This window comes from Camelina sativa, chromosome 16 (assembly GCF_000633955.1).
Source record: "Camelina sativa cultivar DH55 chromosome 16, Cs, whole genome shotgun sequence".
NCBI lineage: Eukaryota > Viridiplantae > Streptophyta > Magnoliopsida > Brassicales > Brassicaceae > Camelina > Camelina sativa.
This window is the reverse complement of record NC_025700.1, coordinates 3,214,254-3,236,822: the sequence shown is the minus strand read 5'-3', so window position 1 is coordinate 3,236,822 and position 22,569 is coordinate 3,214,254. Positions and strand designations below refer to the sequence as shown.

Sequence of the window (22,569 nt, the reverse complement as noted above, 5' to 3'; positions counted from 1 at the left end):
AGATAATGCTTCTTTATATGATAAGAATTGATGGAAGTTACAGAGAGCTACAATTATAATTTATTGTGTTTGAATAAAATTGAGTGGTGGAATATAAGTAATGCATAATTTATTTTATTTTCAGTTATAATTTTATTTTAATGTGTGAGTTAAATGTATTGTGTTAAATGAGTCTTAAATATTGTTTAAAGCAATAAAATAAATAGAAAGCAAATAAAAAATTGAAAAAATTAGAAAGCATTAAATAAAAAACAGCCAATAAGGAGAGACCAAAAACCTTACTTATATATATATATGATTACTCCCAAGCCAAAACATATTCACTTAAATTTAGAAGCATTGTAATCCAGTTGCATCAATTTAAATGTTTTATGGACAAAGAAAAAAATACTACTCCTATGATCCTATCTAAGACCTCGCTTAGGCAAGTGATATAAATACTAATGAAATCTCATGTCTAAGAAAATAAAACAAGAGCCGCAAGAGCCACAACAGCGGTGGTAAGCAAAACATTTGGGGTTTCGAGTCGTCTTAGAAAATCGGATATCTTGAAGCTCAGCGGCGCGTGATCTAGATATTGCAATCCATATGTCCTGGTTTTGGGAGCAGAATCCGAACGTCGTGGAAGTGGGAGAAAATTCTCAACGAAGGGAGAAATAACACAAATGCCTCCGTGGGGGAAACGTATCTCGTCAGTCTCTGGATAATATTTGAACAGCCTCTTCTCTTTTTTTTTGAATTTAATGTTAAATTATATTCAAAAGAAAAATACTTTGTTACAACTAGTGCATCTGTTTCAGAATATAATTAAGAGAAACTTAGACTTAAAAAACCCTGAACTTTGAACGTAAAAANAGATCTGTTCAACCTCATTGAGCTGATCCCCCCGATGCCGTCTCCGACGACGGTGANCTAAAGAAACTAAATATGTGACTGTAACCAGAGCTGAAATGCTGTTTGAAACTGGTGATCCCCCATTCTCCCAATTGCAAGGAGCTGATCTCGAACCTGTCTGTCCACCCAGCCAATTAAATTCGCAGCAGTAGTTGGCGACTCCCCATGCCTCCTCCCATTGCGTTCTCTCCAGACTGAATACACCGTAGCCTGGAGAACATATCGAATAAGAAACCCTTCTGATCGAGGCAACTGAGATTGAGAAATGTGAGCCATTAGAATAGACCAATCCGTTGAGAAAGCAGTCTGGAGTAGATTCTTCGCCAAACTGGACCACACATCCGAGACAAACGGACATGAGAAGAAGAGATGGTCACGCGTCTCTAAACTCGAGTTGCAGAAAGAACACATTCCCGCAGCCCCACCATTCCACATAATCATACGAGCACCAGTGGATAGACGGTCTTGGACGGCGAGCCACACACAGAAGGAAAACTTTGGTGTACAGTGAGTGAACCAAACCCCCTTATGCCAAGCCACCGTACTCGCTGTGGTTCTAATATGGTTCTACGTATCCGATGTGGAAAACTTGGATCGAAAAACATCATTCTTACCCGCCATAGAAATTTATCCTCTCCTAATGAGCGTACATCCCTTAGTTGGTACAAGATCTGTTCAACCTCATTGAGCTGATCCCCCCGATGCCGTCTCCGACGACGGTGATCCCATGCTTCCGCTAATTTGCTCTGCCTAGATATCCCCAAGTCAATAATCCCTCTCTCCCCCACTGCCTCCAAGAGATATCCCATGTTCGACCAGCTATCGTACCAAAAAGAAGTAGTCTCACCATTTCCCACTTCGACTTTGCAAAAATCTCGAGCCAAACCCCTGTATTTAAGCAGCTTTTACCATATCCACGAGCCAAGGCTGGTGGTATCCTTCACTGACCAAAAAGAAGCCTGCTTTAGTAAGTTTGAATGAACCCACTTAACCCACAAAGAGTTACCCCTCGAGACCACACGCCAGATTAACTTCAAATAACTCATAGTATTGGCTTCACGTAGAGATCTCAGACCAAGTCCCCCCTCAGCTTTTGGCTTACAAAATGCCTCCCACGACACCTTAGCTTTCTTAGGATTCAAATCAACCCCGGACCAGAGGAATCCCGAGCACATGGAGTCAGTAGTCTCCAAACATTTTTTAAGTAGACAGTAAGCACCTAGCCAAAAGTTACAAACACTCCAGAGCACCGAGGATATCAAGTTGAACCGTCTCGCATAAGAGAGATGACGTGCTGTCCACGAACCTATCCGCTTCCGAAGCTGTTCCAGCAAGGGAGAGCAGTCGGCAAGTGTTAGTTGTTTTGTGACCAACGGCAAGCCTAGATATCGAACCGGCAGACGACCGACGTCAAAGGGGATTTGAGCCTCTGGTATAACAGACTCCCCAGACAAATAGATTGTGGATTTTCTCCATACTGATCTTCAACCCTGACATCATAGCAAACTCTGCAAAAACATCAAGAATGCCCGTGATAGATCGCAGCTTACTGTCCGTTAGAACCATAAGATCATCTGCAGAACTCAAATGTGTGAGACCAAGCTGACGACACCGTGGATGGTAACCGATCAACCGCTCTCCAGCCGCCTTATCAAGCATTTTTGAAAGGACATCCATGCAGATGACAAACAAATACGGCGATAACGAGCAACCCTGACGGAGGCCTCTAGAGCTTCGAAAATAGCCTGCAAGTTCACCATTCACTTGTACTGAAAAAGAAGCTGTAGATACACAAAGCATCAACCAGTGAATAAATAGTGGCGGAAACTGCATAGCAGAGAGTGTTTTAGCGAGAAACGACCACTGAACCGAGTCGAAAGCTTTGGAAATATCAATCTTAATTGCACATCGACTAGAGATAGAGTCCTTGTGGTAGTCTTTGACCAACTCTGTTGCCAACAACACATTCTCAATCAATAACCTATCTTGAACAAACGCCGACTGATTACTGGAAATAAACTTGGGCAGCACACGCTTCAGCCTATTGGCTAAAACTTTGGAGATCACCTTATATAGCACATTGCAACAAGATATAGGCCTATAATATTTCATTTGCCTTGCTTCTAATGATGTGGGAATGAGTGCAAGTATAGTAGCATTAACCCCCTTTGGCAAGAAACCTTTTGCAAAGAAGGACTGAACCGCTAAGACAAACTCCCTTCCAATTAACGGCCAAGTTTCTTTGTAAAACTCCACTGTGTATCCATCAGGTCCAGGGGACTTATCAGAGGGCATAGCAAACAACACTCTCCTTATTTCTTCACCCGACACTTCTTTAGTAAGGGCAAGACAATCCCCTTCAGTGCAACGATAAGGCATCAAACTCACCATCCCTCCCTCCGTAACACCCTCAAAATCAGAAGGAATATACTGTAAGAACTCACTAAAATGTCGCTCAGCCTCAGCTTTGATGTCCGCAGCCGTGACATCAACCCGACCATCAAGACCTTGAACTTCCTGAATACTATTTTGTGCTTCCCTCACCTGTGCTGCTCTATGAAACGTTTTATTGTTTCGATCTCCCACCTGTAGCCAATGCAACTTGGACTTCTGCTTGAGATATTTTTCCTCCAACCCTGCCAGGAAATCCCAACGCCGATAAGCCTCATTCTCCTCCTCCATAGCTTGCACTGAAGGCTGCAGCAAGTTGGCTTGTTGCTTACGGTACAAAGTGTCCAGAGCCGCTTTAGTATTCTTAACAAGATTCCCCATTCGCATCTTAGCCAGACTGCGTAGACGAGGTTTGAGCCCTTTTAACTTCTTCGAGAAACGAAACAGAGTGGAAGTTGACAAAAACAGAGGTTCTGTGTCGTTCCAGTAGTCAGCCACTAAAGGCCTAAACTCCTCCATTTCAGTCAAAGCATTCACAAATTTGAAAGGCCGCCGTTTGGTAAACGGAGCAGCCTCCCCACAGACCATGAGTCGACAATAGAGATGATCTGAACAGCCGCCTGCCTCAAACACAGTATAACTCTGCGAGAAAGCATTCCCCCACGCAACGTTCACCATCACACGATCCAGTTTCTTAAGGATTAAATCATTTTCCCTCTTATTGCACCAAGTAAACAGAGGACCATGGAAGGTCATGTCCGCTAAAGAACAGGAGTTAATCACTGCTTGAAAGTCCCGCATGCCCGCTGTGATCATCAGACTATCATTAACACGAGAGTGCTCAGCCATATCAAGTGTTTCATTGAAATCTCCCAATATAACCCAAGGTTTATTACGAAATAAAGGAGATGCATAGTGATCCCTTATCTCTTGCCACAACTGCTTTCGTGCCTCCTCTGTGTGGAGAGCATACACGAAAGAGCAAAAGAACTCCTCCTCTAGATTATCCAACTTAACAGAGCAAGTAATGAGCTGTTCGCTTTTAAAGAAAGGATCAACCCTTACATTCTCCTTCCAAAGCACCCAAATGTGCCCCCTTCTACTATGTTCATAATTAGCCAACACTGACTAACCGGGAAACAACTTCCTCCCCAGCTTCTCTGCTTTTGATTCCTTCACCCTAGTCTCCAACAAGCAACCAAACTGAAAATTACTCCTCGCAACCCATTCTTTGATAACGGAATGTTTAGACGTCTTATTTAAACCACGAACATTCCAAGAGAACCCTGGCATTAAGTTTTGGAGTGTGGCTTCCTACCCGGAATCCTAGGCTGGCCCCTAGTCAAATTAGTAGGAAGAGTAGATACTGTTTTCTGAGCCGTTTTTGTCCCTCGAAGGAGATAAGTACGCATAGGGACCTCCCCCTGTGAGTTCTGCGAAACCTGCGGTTTATCAGTCTCATGGGGCTTGACTGTAGTTTGAGCAACCACAACAGTCGACCTAGAGTCGACTACTGCATGTGCATCCTGATTCTCATCCGGAACTTCCCCCAAAGCAGAGAAGGAGTTTTTCAAAAGAGAGACTCCTGCCACCAATGTCGTATCTTTTATTTTCCCAGGACTCCCTCGAGTCGACTTAGGCGTGATCCAAAGCTCTTGTCCTGGTTTCTCTACACTAACCGGAGGTACACCACCCTTATCCGTGCCACCCACAGCGGGAGCCAACTCTGACTGTTCTGCAAGGTCGACAACTGCAGTCTCTGCATTATCTTTAAGTTGAGATTTGGGAGGGCTGCTATGTTGAGCCTCACTTGAGCCAGTATCTTGTTGCTCTTCGGCAACCACCACAGCAGATAAACAAGTTGCACTAAGGTGACCCCATTTCTGACAACATCCACATCGTGGAGGAAGCCAAGGGTAGCTATAACTGATTGTAAAATCCAACTCCCCCTCTTCCTCACCCGCAAAACAAAACTCCTTCGGCAGATCCTTTGTCAAATCCGNGCATTCCCCCACGCAACGTTCACCATCACACGATCCAGTTTCTTAAGGATTAAATCATTTTCCCTCTTATTGCACCAAGTAAACAGAGGACCATGGAAGGTCATGTCCGCTAAAGAACAGGAGTTAATCACTGCTTGAAAGTCCCGCATGCCCGCTGTGATCATCAGACTATCATTAACACGAGAGTGCTCAGCCATATCAAGTGTTTCATTGAAATCTCCCAATATAACCCAAGGTTTATTACGAAATAAAGGAGATGCATAGTGATCCCTTATCTCTTGCCACAACTGCTTTCGTGCCTCCTCTGTGTGGAGAGCATACACGAAAGAGCAAAAGAACTCCTCCTCTAGATTATCCAACTTAACAGAGCAAGTAATGAGCTGTTCGCTTTTAAAGAAAGGATCAACCCTTACATTCTCCTTCCAAAGCACCCAAATGTGCCCCCTTCTACTATGTTCATAATTAGCCAACACTGACTAACCGGGAAACAACTTCCTCCCCAGCTTCTCTGCTTTTGATTCCTTCACCCTAGTCTCCAACAAGCAACCAAACTGAAAATTACTCCTCGCAACCCATTCTTTGATAACGGATTGTTTAGACGTCTTATTTAAACCACGAACATTCCAAGAGAACCCTGGCATTAAGTTTTGGAGTGTGGCTTCCTACCCGGAATCCTAGGCTGGCCCCTAGTCAAATTAGTAGGAAGAGTAGATACTGTTTTCTGAGCCGTTTTTGTCCCTCGAAGGAGATAAGTACGCATAGGGACCTCCCCCTGTGAGTTCTGCGAAACCTGCGGTTTATCAGTCTCATGGGGCTTGACTGTAGTTTGAGCAACCACAACAGTCGACCTAGAGTCGACTACTGCATGTGCATCCTGATTCTCATCCGGAACTTCCCCCAAAGCAGAGAAGGAGTTTTTCAAAAGAGAGACTCCTGCCACCAATGTCGTATCTTTTATTTTCCCAGGACTCCCTCGAGTCGACTTAGGCGTGATCCAAAGCTCTTGTCCTGGTTTCTCTACACTAACTGGAGGCACACTCCCCTTATCCGTGCCACCCACAGCGGGAGCCAACTCTGACTGTTCTGCAAGTTCGACAACTGCAGTCTCTGCATTATCTTTAAGTTGAGATTTGGGAGGGCTGCTATGTTGAGCCTCACTTGAGCCAGTATCTTGTTGCTCTACGACAACCACCGCAGCAGATAAACAAGTTGCACTAAGGTGACCCCATTTCTGACAACATCCACATCGTGGAGGAAGCCAAGGGTAGCTATAACTGATTGTAAAATCCAACTCCCCCTCTTCCTCACCCGCAAAACAAAACTCCTTCGGCAGATCCTTTGTCAAATCCGCTTCAATCATCACTTGAGCTTCCTCAAAGCTAGTACAATCCTCTGTCTTTTGGTGTAGCCTAACAGGCTTCCCCACCACACTTGAAAGAAACTCCAAACCCTTGTCAGTGAACATTGTAGGGGGAATGTTCTTTATTTTTACCCACAGAGGTACAGATGTCATAGCCGGTTGAGCCTCCTCCGTAAATGGAGTCCACTTTGAAACTATCATAGGGAGATCCATGATATTCCACATACCACGAGTGAGAACCCTATGCCGCAGACCCTCATGCCGAATACGAAACTTGACAATAGATTCATTGACAGGTAAAACATCAATCAACGTATACCGATCTCCCAATCGCCAGATCTTGTTCACAATCATGTGAATCTTACCAATATGCGGAGCCTTTGAATTGGGAAACTTCCCAAGTACGAAATCATCCCAAAGAGGCTTTGCACCCGCAAACACCTCTTTCGGTACGATGATCTTCTCTTGACCATTAATCTCAGAAACTATAAACTTCTGCTGCGTGAAACCTCTTTTCTAAACAACATGTAAAAACGAGCGCTTCACCGTTGCGGCCGGAGCCGTTATGACAGGAACCGTCGATGGAACCTCTCTTGGTTCCTTTGAAACACCCTGATTAAGACTTTCACCCGAGAACCCTTCCCCCAAACCTTCCCCAGAACCACCCTTCGCTACATCCTCCCTTTCCCCTGCGACAGTGCTCACTTCGCCCACTGAGACCGTCGCTACAGAGCCAGGGGAAGCCGCCGACAACAGCATCCTTGGCCAAAAAGCAATGAAACCCTAATCGCCTGTTTTTTTGCCCGTGCCACGTCAGCCCCTAGCGCCCAGACGAAAGTTTCTTATTGAACAGCCTCCTCTCATTGTCATAGAAGAAAAGATTCCCACGCTTAGAAACGGCGACTGGCCTCTAGTCCAAAATCAAAAGGTCCACAACGGCATATGAATTGAGCCCATCTCTCTAGGGAATAAACGTATCATAGAGTAAGTGACACTCCATGTTTGTTCGTGAGCATCCATGCTCCATATAGTTTCTCTCAATTTACTCATTAACTTCTAGGCTTATATTTATACAAGAGATATAACTTGTCTAACAAGTTCTCTACATATTCCATAATGGTAAATCTACTTATTTAGCAATAGGAGAATGTTACACAAATATTAACTTTCCATTTAACTCGATCTCATAATCTCCAAGATTTCCTAATACATTGGTTAAAGTTTAGGTTACAACGGTCTTCAAGGTTGACTAGTTGGCCTCGGCCTGAATTTTACGTAAAATTCAGATGGAGGCGGTGTTGGGACATCACGAAACTCTTCCGTGTGAAGATCGAAAGCTAGTATCTTTCGGCCGGAGATCGAAAGTTCGTGAGGCGACGTGGCAGTGTAGATAAAGCATCTCGACCTCTTCGTCCCCTTGGAATGGCGGCGCGAACCGGTTCCGGTCTCCGGCCGCCATGATTTGTAGCTTCTTTGGAACTTTCTTCGAATTCATACGCCTCTCCACGAAACTCATCGAGTCCAGTGTTGATCTCCATTGTTTCGATACGATCTTGAATCTGTGGATTGATTTCAGTGGCAGTTCAAGCAGTATTTCTTCCAGTAGATCGTCCGGAACTAGGCACATCATCGTCGGTTTAGGGTATATTTTCCCGATAATATAAAATTCAAAAGATTTTATATCTGATGGTTTAATATCAGAATGCTAAAATAAAAGACATATATTAATCTGATTATCTCAATATATATATATGTTTTTAGATTAAACTAGGTTCACGTCTTGTACCATTAAGGCTGATTAGGGAAGAACAAATGATTCAAGACATCATCAATGTAAAATATGCCTTTAGCAGAGTTGGTAAAATGAGACCTGCTCATGTATGTTATGAGGCATCATACATACCTTACATCGCTTGTTCTGTATATCACCTCATCATGTATGTAATCTAATAAAATCTAATACGAGGGGAACAAAAAAGAGAGGAGCTTTTGTCATTATTTTCAACTTGTTCTGATCGACATTGTGCACTATATCAGTTAAAAAGCTCAAATCTTGAAATTGTCAAGAGAAAACAGAGCGGACTCATGTCTCTTTGTGATGGACACTCAGGTGTCCCTTGTCATCTAATGGAGCATGTTCACGTTCATGATCAAACTATAAAGAAACGTCGAAAATTAAAGAAAAATACATGAAATTATTTAAATTAAACAATGTATTTCAGCCACTGAACAACTAAAAACCAAAAGAAAATCAAAAATAAAAAAACTCTTAAAAACCAAAGAAAAAAAAAACCCTTAAACTAAAACTCCCCATGGTTGATTAGTTAGTTGACCCGAATGCTTAGTGATGAGGTCTGATAATGCATAACCACCACCTCCACCTGTTGCAGCGGTTAATAGGTGAGAGCTTCTTGGGAACATCGGGCAAAGTAACATCTTCGGTTGATGGTTGCACCGTGACTCGAAGCTTAATGCCAGCCTGACAAAGACCGGTCTTTAAGCTTACAAAATAATGCACTCCTGGTTTAGTGAGCTTAACGAGATCGTGTCCTGTCTTGTACACGGCTACGGTAGAATTTGATTCACATGATTTGAACTCAAGATCATCGCTGATTTCTCTAACGTCGCTGAGGTCCTTGTTGTACTCGAAATAGAGAGTATCTCCAACACGAAATTGTTTATTTTTACTCCACTTGTAATAGTAGTAACTGTTGTAGACTCTCCATCCTTTGGAATCACCTACCTTGTAGATCCTTCCCATCTTGCTTGGTGGTGGTGGAGGAATCGGACGTGACGGTTCATGGTTCTTGCTCGGTGGTGGTGAAGGAGGAACTGGACGAGACGGTTCATGGTTTTTGCTTGGTGGTGGTGGTGAAGAAGGAATTGGACGTGATGGCTCATGGTTCTTGCTCGGTGGTGGTGGTGGTGAAGGAATTGGACGTGAGGTGTCATGGACGACAAGAACGTCGAGTTTAAGTCCGTTGACGCATTGAATATGATTTGAGGTGATGAAGTAATGATGTCCTGGTTTCTTGAAGGTTACGACATCGTATCCGGTGTTGTAAACAACTTTAGGAGAAGAGGCATCGCATGAATCATACTCTAAAGCGCTGGAAACTTGAGCGAGGTCGTTGACGTTCAGATCGTATTCGAAGACGAGGGAATCTCCGACGTGGAATTGCTTATGTTCATCCCAAGAGTCGTCCTTCACAGTCCATCCATAGTCACCACCGACATTGTATAGTTTAGCCGAGGTGCAACTAAAGAGAAACATGATCACGAGCACGAAGCAAAAGATATTCTTGGTGGTGGCCATGATTTCGGAACGTATGAATAGGAAGAAGAAGTAGAACGATGATAAGATGTTTGGTGAAAGAGAAGTCACCTATGTGCCTCTATTTATATAGCTTTACGAATCATAACTAATCCTTGTCCTTTTAGAATTAAGTTTAGTTTAATCTTACCATGAATGAGTTTTAAGATTCTTCTTTGAACGTTGTTCCTTTTTGGAATTGGATTCACTTTTTTGCAATCTTTTTCTACTCAGACCCGCCACATTCGGAAGTATTTCAAAACAAATTAAATTAAATATGAAATTTAGAAGTATATATTATGAAATTATTTGAAAATAAATTATAAATAATAAAATTAATTAAAAATTATCTCAAAAGAAGAAAATAATAAGTAGGGCTAAAACTTCATAAATATTACACATATATAGTTGTTAGTTAAAAAACAAAACCATCAAAATAAAAATTATACTAAAAAATAATATGGTAAAAAGATTCAACTATAGTATGCAACCCATATAAAATGATTTTAAATAGAAAGAATCTTTATTACATATTCAAAAGTCGAATCCAAAACCTCACTATATAATCCATCTTGGAAAAAAAACTATAGGTATTTTCATTAAAGTTTTATATTTAAAATTAACTACAAGTTATAAATTAGATTCATCATTCCAAAAATCTTTTGCTAAATTAAAAATTGGAGAAATTTTTTCACTTTAAAAAAAATGAATGTTAGAGAATAATTTAGAAAGCTGTAAAAACCGTTGAGATTAAATTTTATATTATTTTGTGTCATGGCAAAAAAATGAAAACACTTCAAACATACAAATATATATTGATTTCAAAAGATACGAATATTCAAATAAATACAACTATACAATGAATAGTTACAACTTTACAAAAAAAACAGTTAAAATGAACGATCACAACTTTTCATAAAACACACAATTGAAATTTTCAGCAGATTTTTTTGAAAATTATCCAAAAAGTATGATTGGAAATATACAACTTTTGGTGGCATTTATTGAGATTGCTATCATATATAGATTAAATTCACTTTGGATCTAATAATTTCTATGACTAATCCCCTTGTTACTTCTCTAACTATTGTGTTAATAAAGATGTAATTAAAAGGGTTTGGTAATAGCTGGCAAGAACTGGAAATCTCTAACCTGAAAAATTCTTGAAAAAGTTGACTAAAAGAAGACTTCATGAACCAAGAAATCTTCATAATATTTTATAAATCGAATTAAAATCACGGAAAAGTCTCAAGGTCTCTCTTTCTCTCTAGTCTCTACCAATCATATGATTAAAGAATGTGACTTTGTGATGAAACAATCGTAGCATCTCACAACAGATTACACAAAGAAACCTTAGTTAAGGTTTTATAGTTCTTCTCAGAAACCCATTCCTCCCATACCGCCCATGCCACCCATACCGCCGCCGCCGCCGCCGCCCATGCCCGGAGACGCCTCCTCTTTCGTTGGAATCTCAGTCACAACTGCTTCCGTTGTCGTCAACAAAGACGAGACACTAACCAATATAATAAACAACGAAAAAAGATTAGCAAAAACACATTGCAATTAACTACAAAATTTGAAGACAAATTGTCGAACTTTGTTTACCTTGCAGCATCAACCAATGCGGTTCTGATCACTTTCAAAGGATCGATAATACCAGACTTTACCATGTCAACATATTCTCCTGATAAAGTTAGTAAATGCGAAAAGAGGCTCGTTCAGATTTCAGAACATAGGGAGATAACAAGGTGGACCAAGAACTATAGAAAGTGAATTGTCTAATGCATATAAAGAGTGTAACCTTTGGCAGCATCATAACCGAGGTCAGGGTTATCTTGCTCCAAAAGCTTGCCTACGATAACTGCACCCTCGACTCCAGCATTGGAAGCAATTGTGTAAACAGGTGTCTACATCAAAGAAAGATTTTGTGTGTAAGATTCTAGAAGCTGTTTATGATGGCGAAGATGAACAATGTGATAAGAGACACACCTTGAGAGCGTTTTGAATGATTTGAACACCAATTTTCTGATCAAAGTTAGCTGTCGAAAGCTTCTCAAGTTCTTTCGAGGCATACAAAAGAGCAACACCACCACCTGTAATACCACAGAGTAATATAATGTAATTCTCATGAAATTTCTTTTTTCACGAACTCGACCAAACTTTGTTTTAGAGATTTAAGATAGTTTTTTACCTGGAACAATACCCTCTTCTACGGCTGCTTTAGTGGCATTCAGAGCATCCGTTACTCTATCTTTCTTCTCGCTAACTTCTGCCTCACTCGCTCCACCAATCTAGAAACCAATGTGAGTAATATCGACGTTGGCCAGAAACTAATAATGCATAAACAGCCTCTAATTTTGATGTTCACAAGAGGTGTATATTACCTTTAGTACAGCAACACCACCCGAAAGCTTAGCCAACCTTTCTTGCAACTTCTCCTTGTCATAATCAGACGTGCTCGCTTCAACCATGGATCGAATCTGTGTGAATTTTTAAATTTTAAAACAAATTAAACGTTCTTACCAGTTGAAAAAGGGTAAAGGTTTATAACACTGAACCAATACATAATAAAAAAGCGAATTGCACACTAACCTGCTCACATCGTTCCCCAATTGCTGTCTTGTCACCAGCCCCATCGAGAAAAACAGTATCATCTTTGGATACAGTTATCTGGTTACAAAATTAAAATCAAGTCATATAAATGTATCAGAAGGTACAAGGGAGAAAGAGAGGAAGCAGAAGTAATTGGACCAAACGAACCTTCTTGCAGTTTCCGAACATACTGAGGTCAATGTTGTCGAGATTCATACCTAACTCCTCTGTTATAACCTACAAAGTGGAAACACCAACGACACATTATAGCTCATGCAATTAGTGTGGGTGTGCTTGTCTTGGCAGATAATAAAGAAAAAAAGAAAAATGGGCATGCCTGGGCTCCAGTGAGGGCAGCTAGATCGTGTAAATTGGCCTTTCTGTTTTCTCCAAAACCAGGGGCCTTCACAGCACAGACCTATAACGCAATACCATTGGCATCAATCCAATATATTTAAATTTTCGGTAAGACCTTGCAAGACAAAGGCATACAACAAAAGGCTGAAAAGAAAAACCTTGATTCCAGCACGAAGTTTGTTCAGAATTAGGGTGGCAAGAGCATCACTCTCCACATCCTCAGCAACAATCACTAGCGGCCTTTGCTTCTGAAAACGGGTAGAGAAAATAAATTTCCATCTTTCAGATACAAAGTACTGATGACTATCTGACATGATTAACAAACAAGAAATCGCCAAATTGTTTATACCTTGAGGGCCAGTTCTAAGACTTTCACCATAGCGTTTATATTGGAAATTTTCTTCTCGTGGATAAGAATGAGAGGATCTTCTAGTTCCTGCAAACCATATCCAGAACAAATCAAATGAAAAGTTCATTAGATTGATAAACCAACAAGGTGGGAATCCTTACACATTTTTGGGTTTTCGGGTTTGTTATGAAGTACGGGGAAATGTATCCTCTGTCAATCTTCATACCCTCAACAACTTCCAGCTCATTAAACAAGGTCTTGCCATCCTGAATGAAGACACGATAACATAAGTCACCTTAATGAATAAGCAAAATAACCAAAATAATTTAAACATTTAGGGATCAAATTCAACTCACTTGAATTGTGATCACTCCCTCTTTGCCGACAGTTTCCATAGCCTTTGCAATCAGTTCACCAATTTCTCTATCTCCGTTAGCTGATATTGTTCCAACTTGGGCGATTTCTTCAGAAGTGCTAATCATGCGTGCTCGACTCTGCAAGTTTGTCACAACAGTATCAACTGCCAGTTTGATACCACGTCGTAGGTCCATCGCATTCATTCCAGCGGCAACAGATTTACAACCTTCCGTGAAGATAGCTCGCGTAAGGACGGTAGCACATGTTGTTCCTGTAAAGCATACCATATTTATTGTCAGATGGAATAACAACGATTAGCACAAGTAGATAGGAGACTAACAACCCAATTACGAAAAAACAGAATAAAAACGTTTTAATACAATGAAAAGGAACACTTACCATCACCAGCTACGTCATTCGTGGCATTAGCAACCTGTTTGACAAGACTGGCGCCAACGTTCTTAACTCTGTCCTTGAACTCAATGCTCTTGGCAACAGTCACACCATCTTTTGTCACCTTCGGTGCACCCCAGCTTTGTTCAATAATGACATTACGACCCTTAAAAGATAAGAAAAAGGGTTATAGACTGCTGTGTCAGAGACTGTGGGATAACTAAATAGAAAACTATTGATAGATTCACGCACAACACAATATAAATCTCTCCGAACAGAAACTATCTGAAACATAAATTGAGATTACCTTGGGTCCCATAGTGACTTTAACTGCATCAGCAAGATCCTCGACACCCTTAAGCATCATAGCACGAGCTTCAACACCAAACCTAATGTCTTTTGCTGCATAATTCCTAGTGGAATTGAACCTGCTTCCAATCTAACAAACACACACAAAGCACATCAATCTCAATACATACCCACAAACGACTAAAAAAACCAGCATAACCAAAAATACAAAACGAAGAATACGAACCTGGCTTGTACACTTGCTGGCAATCCTGCTCAACCAAAGTAAAATAAATCCCATCAATAGATGAAATAAACTTTCAGATGATATTGTCTCCGTGGGCAGAGAAAGATTCAATTCAATTCGATTTATGCTTATAAGCATGTTGATCAAAATTCACAAAAATCAGAACTAAGAACTAATATATATATATATATCTACCAATCCGATATCCGAGGACTCGATCAGAAACAAAAATCAAAAGTGAAAGCAGCATTCAAATTAAAAACCCATAAAAAGCCGAGTAGATCTACCTAGCTTTTGAAGCAACGTTGGTGACTAGCCGATACATGGTGATTAGACTCAACCGAGAAGATTATAATTTTGCTTCAGAACAGATCCAAGTAAAAGAAGCTAAATTGACAAATTCTCCACACGCAGAAGAGGAGAAATGAAGTAGATCGTCGAAGATTCTAGTAGCAGTAGGGTTTAGGGTTTTGCGTTTTCTCCAAGGCCATTTTGCTTGGTTGAGTTTTAACCCCTCCGATTTGGATCCGGTTCGAGTTTTGACCCGGTCCGTTTATAATATAGGCCTTATAAAGCCCAGTTCGTTATTTTAAAAGAAGTCATCAAACAAAATAAGTGACCCGGTCCGTTTATAATATGGGCCTTATTTTAAAAGAAGTCATCAAACAAAAATGTTTTTTTTTCCGTTAAAAAGTATTTCATTTCTGAGTGTTCTTCCTCAGAATCCCTAGAACACTTCGGTTAAACGAATCAAAAGATCGATTTGGGAGATCAAATCAGTGTTCGATCGAGGTTGAAGAAGATGACGGAGGCGATGATAAGGAACAAGCCAGGAATGGCGAGTGTGAAGGATATGCCGTTGCTTCAGGATGGTCCACCACCGGGTGGGTTCGCGCCGGTCAGATATGCTCGCCGGATCTCCAACACGGGACCAAGCGCCATGGCTATTTTCCTTACCTTTTCAGGTGCTTTTGCTTGGGGTATGTACCAAGTCGGTCAGGGCAACAAAATTCGCAGGTAAATCAGAAACGAGATGTGTGATTTAGCTCCCTCACATTTTCACTTTTTTCTCTATATTGGAATTTAGGTTGGTTAGGTTGTGAAATTATGAGTAATTTGTGACTGAATCTAGAGATATTTCTTGGTACTAATAACCTTAGTTGCTTTTCAAATTTTGTAGTTAGTTTGAAATTGGGTACTAATGACCCATTTTATAGCTAATTAACGATCCCTTTTGAGCTGTGGTGAAGAAAGCAATCAAATTGCGGGATGTTACGACTAGATTAGGTGGTCACAGTGTGAGTTATCAGCTTGATTAGTGTCGATTTGGAGTAATTTGCAACTAATAAGATTAGTAATCTTATCTATGGTTAGAATCTCAAATGCATAATGATGAAAAAAGTGACAAAAATGAGCACAATGTATCAACCACCAAAGCATTTATTGGGATTGATGTGATGACAGGGCGTTGAAGGAGGAGAAATACGCTGCACGTAGAGCAATTCTACCTATTCTTCAAGCAGAAGAAGATGAAAGGTAGAGAAAAAAACGAACTACTGCGTCTTATCCAATATTCAACTGTGAGATTAGACAACGTTTGTGGTACAAACTCCAACATTGAATCCCCATGTATGTGGTTTAAATAGGTTTGTGTCTGAGTGGAAGAAGTATCTAGAGTACGAGGCCGATGTGATGAAGGATGTTCCTGGATGGAAAGTTGGTGAAAACGTGTATAACTCGGGTCGTTGGATGCCTCCGGCTACTGGAGAGCTTCGTCCTGATGTCTGGTAATTATCAATGGCTCCTTTTGATGATGATGAATGAATGTTGTTGTCTAAGCTTTATTATTTTGGAACCTTGATGTTTGTTATATCTCTTTTTTCCATCGTATAATAAGAGAAATGATACATATACACAGTTCATGTATTGGGTTGTACTGAGGAACATTTTCTGTTTTTTTTTTACCTCATTTTCTGTTCATGTAATGGGTGGTACTGAGAAATCAGTTTAAGACACGTATCTTGTTCATACATTTTTTATAAACTAATCAAGTTTTAAACTTTTTAGATCAGCTCTAAGTTTATATATCTACTAAAGCAAACAACACTTTACCAACAAAAGACAAGATGAAATGTAAAAAGAAAACGTTAAATACATGGGAAGAGCCACATCCTCCTTACAACAATAGAACCCCAAACACATTTCACAGTTATTTCCTTGTTGGGATTTCTTACATGGAGTGGGCTTTTTATCTCTAAGATTTTCACATCACAAAAACACTAATCCATCCTCCTTTTTCTCGTATATTTTTTTTATATGTAAATAGTAAAAAGTCAAAAGTGTGAAATACAACGACGGTGACGAGCAGCAACAGTTTTGATCTGTTGCTTAGTTTCTTCTTTCCAGCGATTAGCAATATCATGAGCCACACTCATCGCATCAAGCGAAGCACCTGAGAGTCCTCTTCTCGTGAACCCAACTGCGTACAATCCAGCCCCCCCCCATTCCACCCTTTTGGAAACGGATCCTTCTCTATCCCAATCTCTGCCAAGTCGTTGTCCTCCTGTTCACAACAATAAGCCAACGACCAAACAGTATATTAGTATTTATCAATCTTCCCTTAACTACCATTAACGGTATTTGATCTAAGATAAACGTTTATGGTTGTACCTTGAGCCATGAAGGCACATTGCTTCTGTAACCAGTAGCTAGAACAACGGAATCAATCTCCAGGACTCGACCATCCACGAGTTCGACCTTTCCCGGACCAAACTTTGTTATTCCCACTACGATTTTGATCTTTCCCGATTTGATTTTTGAAAAGGCTCCGATGTCTAGCACGGGAGTTTTACCTGCGGTGTTCTTTAACTCTAACGGTCCAATTTCAGGCCTCTTAAGCCCGTACTTATCGGTGTTCCCCAGAAGTAACCTTGTCAGGACGAGTAGAGTCTTGTCCACGAGCCAAACCGGCATCCATTTCATCATTGCTACACCTAATTCGAACGTTGACTTCCCAAGAATCTCTCTCGGTAATACATGAACCTGATCGATCAAATAAAACAAACAAGGAAAAACAGAGTATAACTATCAGATGCTCTGTTTTAGAACAGAGGAACTACTAAGAATCAGGTGCTCTGTTTTTCGTAACTTGGTTGGTAAAATTTACTGAAGTTTTTACTTACAGAGCTACGAACGACCATTGATGGGCTTGCATCGTGGTTGGACAGATCGAGAGAGACTTCCATGCCGGAGTTTCCACATCCGACCACCAGAACTCGTTTACCACGGTACCTCTCGCCGGATTTATAATCACGAGCATGAAGAACATCACCACCAAAATCTTCTAAACCCTCAAACTCCGGCACCACTTTCTCAGCATTCTCTCCCGTCGCCACCACGAGCCACCTGCAAATATACTCGAACTCACAGTAACCGAGCAGCTCGCTTCTCAAAACAGTCTGGACCCGCCAGAGCCCAAACCTCTTGTCATATTTAGCTGACTGGACAGTCTCATTGAACTTGGGGCGGAGATCAAAGTGTGTTGCGTAGGACTCAAGGTACTCAATAAACTGGAACTTCGTTGGATACTCCGGGAAATCCTCAGGGAAGGGTAAATTTGGTAATTGGCAGAACTGCTTGGGGAGATGAAGCTTGAGACGATCATAGGTTCGGTTTTGCCACAGAGAGGCTATGCAGTTTGCTCGCTCGAGGATTATAAACGGAACTTCTTGGCGTTTCAAGTCGGCGGCGACAGCTAGGCCTGATGGGCCAGCACCGACGATGACCGGCCCATTCACCCAGATGCAACGACGGGAGAAAATGTCCTCAGGCTGAAGCAGAGTTGAGATGTTGACACAAGTTGTGTTATTGTTATTACTCATCTTATTGGGAGTTTTTTTCAGTGTTATTTATACTTACTTTTAGGGCAAGAAAAGATGTAGTAATGATGATAGATGGGGATTTGGTGTGTGGTCTTGTTTGGATTGAGGAGAAAGGGTTTATATAGAGAAGAGCTTTAAGCAATTTGGAATGTTGTTTCCGGAAAATTATTTCTCAAGATTATTACTAATTGATTATTTACTCATTTAATATAACTTCTCAATCTTCAAATGATTGGCTTGCAGCGGCTTTCATTAATTAATTTAAGCTTATATATAGAAATAGATCAACAACACTTGAAGTTGACACTTTTAAGAAAAGTGTGTTTTGCCTAATTATATAATACATTGATGCTAAATTGCTAATGACTTGTGTTCATAGTTAAAACTATCGTTATGTCCTATTGGATTGTGTTAAATTCGACCAAAATATGTGTCCTAAGGATTTATGTTTAGAACAGTCGGATAACTTTTTTTCAGCAGGTGCAAAAAGATGGCCAAGGAGAAGGTGGTTAAAGATGGCATTGCGGAATTGAAATTGCGGTTGAATTAAAACGCATGATTAAATTATGGTCATAACAAGAAGTTGAGTAAAAACTTTGTTGTAAAAACACAACAAAATTAACTTAAAATATGTTTACATTTTTCATCTTTAAACTCCTTAAGAAGATAATATAAATAAAATTAGTTGTTTTCTTTAAGAGGACAGAAAATAACAAATAATTCAAAATTTTAATTGTACGTTTTATTGTGCAATTAAGTTACAACCCTTTTTTTTTTTTTTTGCATAGATTACAACCCATTTTGTTTAACTTTCTGACCGCATAGATTACAACCGATTGGTAACCAAATAACCGGTTGAATTTCACACTACCAATCAAACCTTATATATTTTTATAAAAAAAACCTGCTGACAAATTAAGCAATCATATTTATAACCTGTTTGTAAATTCAATGAGAAACTCTCTAATCAGTTCATTGAGAAAAGGGAGCAGATATTCTAAAAAGAGACAGAATCATGAAAGGTCCAAATGGGTTTTCTATTGCTTCTTAATGAAAATGACATCTACCTTATTATGATCCGAATTAAACCTAAAACCGAGGGTTTTAATTAATCTGGTCATTAGACGCAAAGTGTTAGGTCGGAAGAAGAACAAACGTCATAGTCAAGTTTTTCTTGGTTAAAATATCATACTCTTAAGTCAAAACATTTTTTCCCTGTGATAGGATAAAATGTGAATCTTATAAATTTGGAATGTTTTAATAAGATCAACATCGATCAATGCACAAACCAAATCTAGGGTTGGATATGCATGCATGAGGCTGAAAGGGGAATATGAGATATATTCATGTGCTGGACTGTAAAATTTGGGTCATCATGTTCTCATGTTTAATCAATTAGGTCAATTCCTCTTGTTATTTTTTTCCCTGTTGTTGTTGAAATTAGTCAGTGCCTCTTTTATTGCAGCGATAAAATGTCAGTACATATTGGTTCAATAATTTGACACAATAATTCCTCTTTCTATTATTGTTTTCCTTGTAAATTAATGTGATTAGCATTTTTGAAATACAATCCATTCTGTGTATTTGAGTATGTGTGTGTGAAAAATGCATTGGAATCCACACATAACAGAACAAAAAAGTGAATTATCAGATTTCAGATATTAAAAAATTTCTCCGATGATCTATTATAAATTATTCACATCGATAATATGGAATCGTGTTGTGTAAGAAAGTAATCATCATGATTTAGGAAAACAAGATTTATTCAGGAAACCTCGATCGAGAGAGTGATATCAGATGTATGTATAGTGGAGTTGAATCGGGCAAAGATTTTTCTCACCAAAATCTATGAGTGCCTTTTGATGTTTAATATAAGGAAAATGTGTGTAGATGCATGCATATGACGTGTATTGCCTTGATAATAGTTTTAGACTTTTAGTTTCATAGATGAACTTTAGATTTAGTTGATAATTGTGAAATTAATGGCTCCTGGGATGGAGAGATTATTTATCCTATCGATGGACTAGTTGTAATTTTCCCACATGGTGTTACACCACTGATTTACATCGAGTAAACAAAGCTACTAACAACCTAGATTTAATAAATATCGCGTATGCATTACTTACGATCGTTATGCGTTCTATTTCTTTTTTTTTTTTAACATCTAGCTTTATTGATTTGAAATGTGTATTACAGACAATCACTTAACCATCTAGGTATTACATCAAAAGTTTGTGATAATGGGATCATTTTTGTAGCAAAACGAGAAAGCTTATCGGCTGATTTATTTTCTTCCCGAGAAAGTTTGTTATGCGTTCTATTTCTATATATAAATAACTTATAATAATTATCAACTATACTATAACGATCACAAGTATATGCGTTCTATAGTATACTATTTCGAACAAAAAAAGAGATATAATAACCCTCTAAGCAAAATAATACAATCGTAAAATGAATCCATATGCAGTTAAAAATAATCTTGATTTAGTCGTTACAAAAGATAACTATCTGTTTAAATCTATAAATATTTCGTTTTCATTTAAATAGAGATCTAATTATAGTACTCGTATATGCAGTCAATAATTCGAGTATTACTAATTTCATGAACGACCAAATTATAACCACTTATCATCATCAGATACAAATACTCAGACGTTTGTTCAAAAAATAAAAAAGATATATACAAACACTCAGACGAATATATTGTCCAATCATTGAACACACTAGTGCGTTTGAAATGAACAATTATATACCACTATATATAAACAAAAACGACAACAACCAACTCTAATATTATTATCCAAAAAACAATAAAAAAAAACAAAAAAAAAACAAATAACAAATTTTTTTCGTCCAAAGCATTATACTTTTTTGCTATAAATCTTATGAACCGAGGGTCACGTGTTCTACGCTTTACCAGGACCATAGTTAACCATAGTTTTTGACAAAAACAAAGAAAAACAAACAGTAAATGGATCAATTATTGCTAAAATGGAATTTCCAAAATATTTGTATATACAATATGTCCATTATTATTTTATCTTCTGACAATAATCAATCAGATTCTGCTATAGTCAGCTTTTCTTAATCAGGTATATAGAATCTCTGGATTAAATATATCTAGTTAATTAAGAGAGCCAAACCCCATGTTACTGTTTTCAATTTAGCTCATTATAAGCAGCAACCTGATTTCAAGCACTAGTATAACACAATATGTATTTTCTGTATTTCTCTACTGATTTTATGCTTCGAATACCATAAAATAAACATGAAAATATTCTGAAACTAGCATTTCTCTTCATTTATTTATGTGGGTTACGGCTTGTTTGACTAACATATTATTGAATCGTTGCAAATTAGTTAGCCTTCGAAATCATAATCTGCGTTGTATATATAGTTAAGGCGTATACTCAAACTTTACTCTAAGCGTGCTGCGTGATCATAAAAATCCAAGAAATTGGTGATACAATGATAAGAAACTTTTATGAGTATCTTAAACACTAAAATATTAATATTTAACTGAGTTTATTTATGAAACTAAACTTAGTTTTAAAGAAAAGATACACAAATGAAAAAAAAAAGTGTTATTACTTATTAGAGGTTCTTATTTATTATTATTATTACCTATATATTTTAATACTAGAAATAATATACATATATATATATTATCTTAAATAATGAAGACGTACACACATATAGAAAAAATATATGTAATAATAATAATAAATGAAAGATAATTTTGATTTTTGATTAACAAGAAAAATATAATATAGTTTTTAACTACTGTTCCATCCATTTGTGACGACGTCGGCTAATAATACTATGAGGAAATCAGAATTAAAAGAAAAACACTTGGTTCACAACATTTGTTATTGGACAAACACTTTTTGTGTATATATATATATGTAATGCATCAATGCATGCATGTATATTATATAATGGTTAGAAAAGGGACAAAAAGAAATAGAGTAGAGGGATGATAAATGCAAAACAAACCTCCATAACTGTAATAACTGAAAGGGTATGGGAAGACCCATGTGATCAGATTCACATGTTTCTCTTTGTTTGATTCGCTCTCCCTCCGATCCTTCTCATTGTCACAGACTGACTAGTGATTACTCAGACTCATCAGGTGTTTCCT

The 22,569-nt window shown here is 38.8% G+C and overlaps 3 protein-coding genes and 1 pseudogene across 3 annotated transcripts; 1 reads left to right on the top strand and 3 right to left on the bottom strand.

The window, feature by feature from the left end:
- On the bottom strand, window positions 8,989-9,964 carry LOC104753285 (early nodulin-20-like). The gene has a single exon (XM_010475557.1). It carries the CDS (start codon window positions 9,962-9,964, stop codon window positions 8,990-8,992), a length of 975 nt encoding a protein of 324 aa, XP_010473859.1. The 3' UTR covers window position 8,989.
- On the bottom strand, window positions 11,163-15,019 carry LOC104749552 (chaperonin CPN60-like 1, mitochondrial). Its single transcript, XM_010471201.2, has 17 exons — window positions 14,832-15,019; window positions 14,545-14,569; window positions 14,317-14,448; window positions 14,016-14,175; window positions 13,616-13,887; window positions 13,421-13,525; window positions 13,260-13,346; window positions 13,069-13,158; window positions 12,891-12,971; window positions 12,722-12,790; window positions 12,554-12,631; window positions 12,346-12,441; window positions 12,153-12,252; window positions 11,951-12,054; window positions 11,763-11,868; window positions 11,567-11,645; window positions 11,163-11,474 (listed from the first exon to the last, which is right to left on the bottom strand). The coding sequence occupies exons 1-17, from the start codon at window positions 14,867-14,869 to the stop codon at window positions 11,339-11,341; spliced, it is 1,758 nt and encodes a 585-aa protein (XP_010469503.1). The 5' UTR covers window positions 14,870-15,019; the 3' UTR covers window positions 11,163-11,338.
- Window positions 15,225-16,606, top strand: LOC104749551 (NADH dehydrogenase [ubiquinone] 1 alpha subcomplex subunit 13-B). Its single transcript, XM_010471200.2, has 3 exons — window positions 15,225-15,561; window positions 16,009-16,080; window positions 16,191-16,606. The coding sequence occupies exons 1-3, from the start codon at window positions 15,347-15,349 to the stop codon at window positions 16,333-16,335; spliced, it is 432 nt and encodes a 143-aa protein (XP_010469502.1). The 5' UTR covers window positions 15,225-15,346; the 3' UTR covers window positions 16,336-16,606.
- On the bottom strand, window positions 16,677-18,489 carry LOC104749550 (annotated as a pseudogene).

Coding starts and splice junctions, on each gene's coding strand:
- LOC104749551 (XM_010471200.2), top strand. CDS start 15,347: ATGACGGAGGCGATGATAAGGAACAAGCCAGGAATGGCGAGTGTGAAG. Junction 15,562..16,008: donor CAGGGCAACAAAATTCGCAG/GTAAATCAGAAA, acceptor ATGTGATGACAG/GGCGTTGAAGGAGGAGAAAT. Junction 16,081..16,190: donor CAAGCAGAAGAAGATGAAAG/GTAGAGAAAAAA, acceptor TGGTTTAAATAG/GTTTGTGTCTGAGTGGAAGA.
- LOC104749552 (XM_010471201.2), bottom strand. CDS start 14,869: ATGTATCGGCTAGTCACCAACGTTGCTTCAAAAGCTAG. Junction 13,347..13,420: donor ACCCGAAAACCCAAAAATGT/GTAAGGATTCCC, acceptor TATGGTTTGCAG/GAACTAGAAGATCCTCTCAT. Junction 12,055..12,152: donor AGAAGAGGGTATTGTTCCAG/GTAAAAAACTAT, acceptor GTGGTATTACAG/GTGGTGGTGTTGCTCTTTTG.
- LOC104753285 (XM_010475557.1), bottom strand. CDS start 9,964: ATGGCCACCACCAAGAATATCTTTTGCTTCGTGCTCGTGATCATGTTT.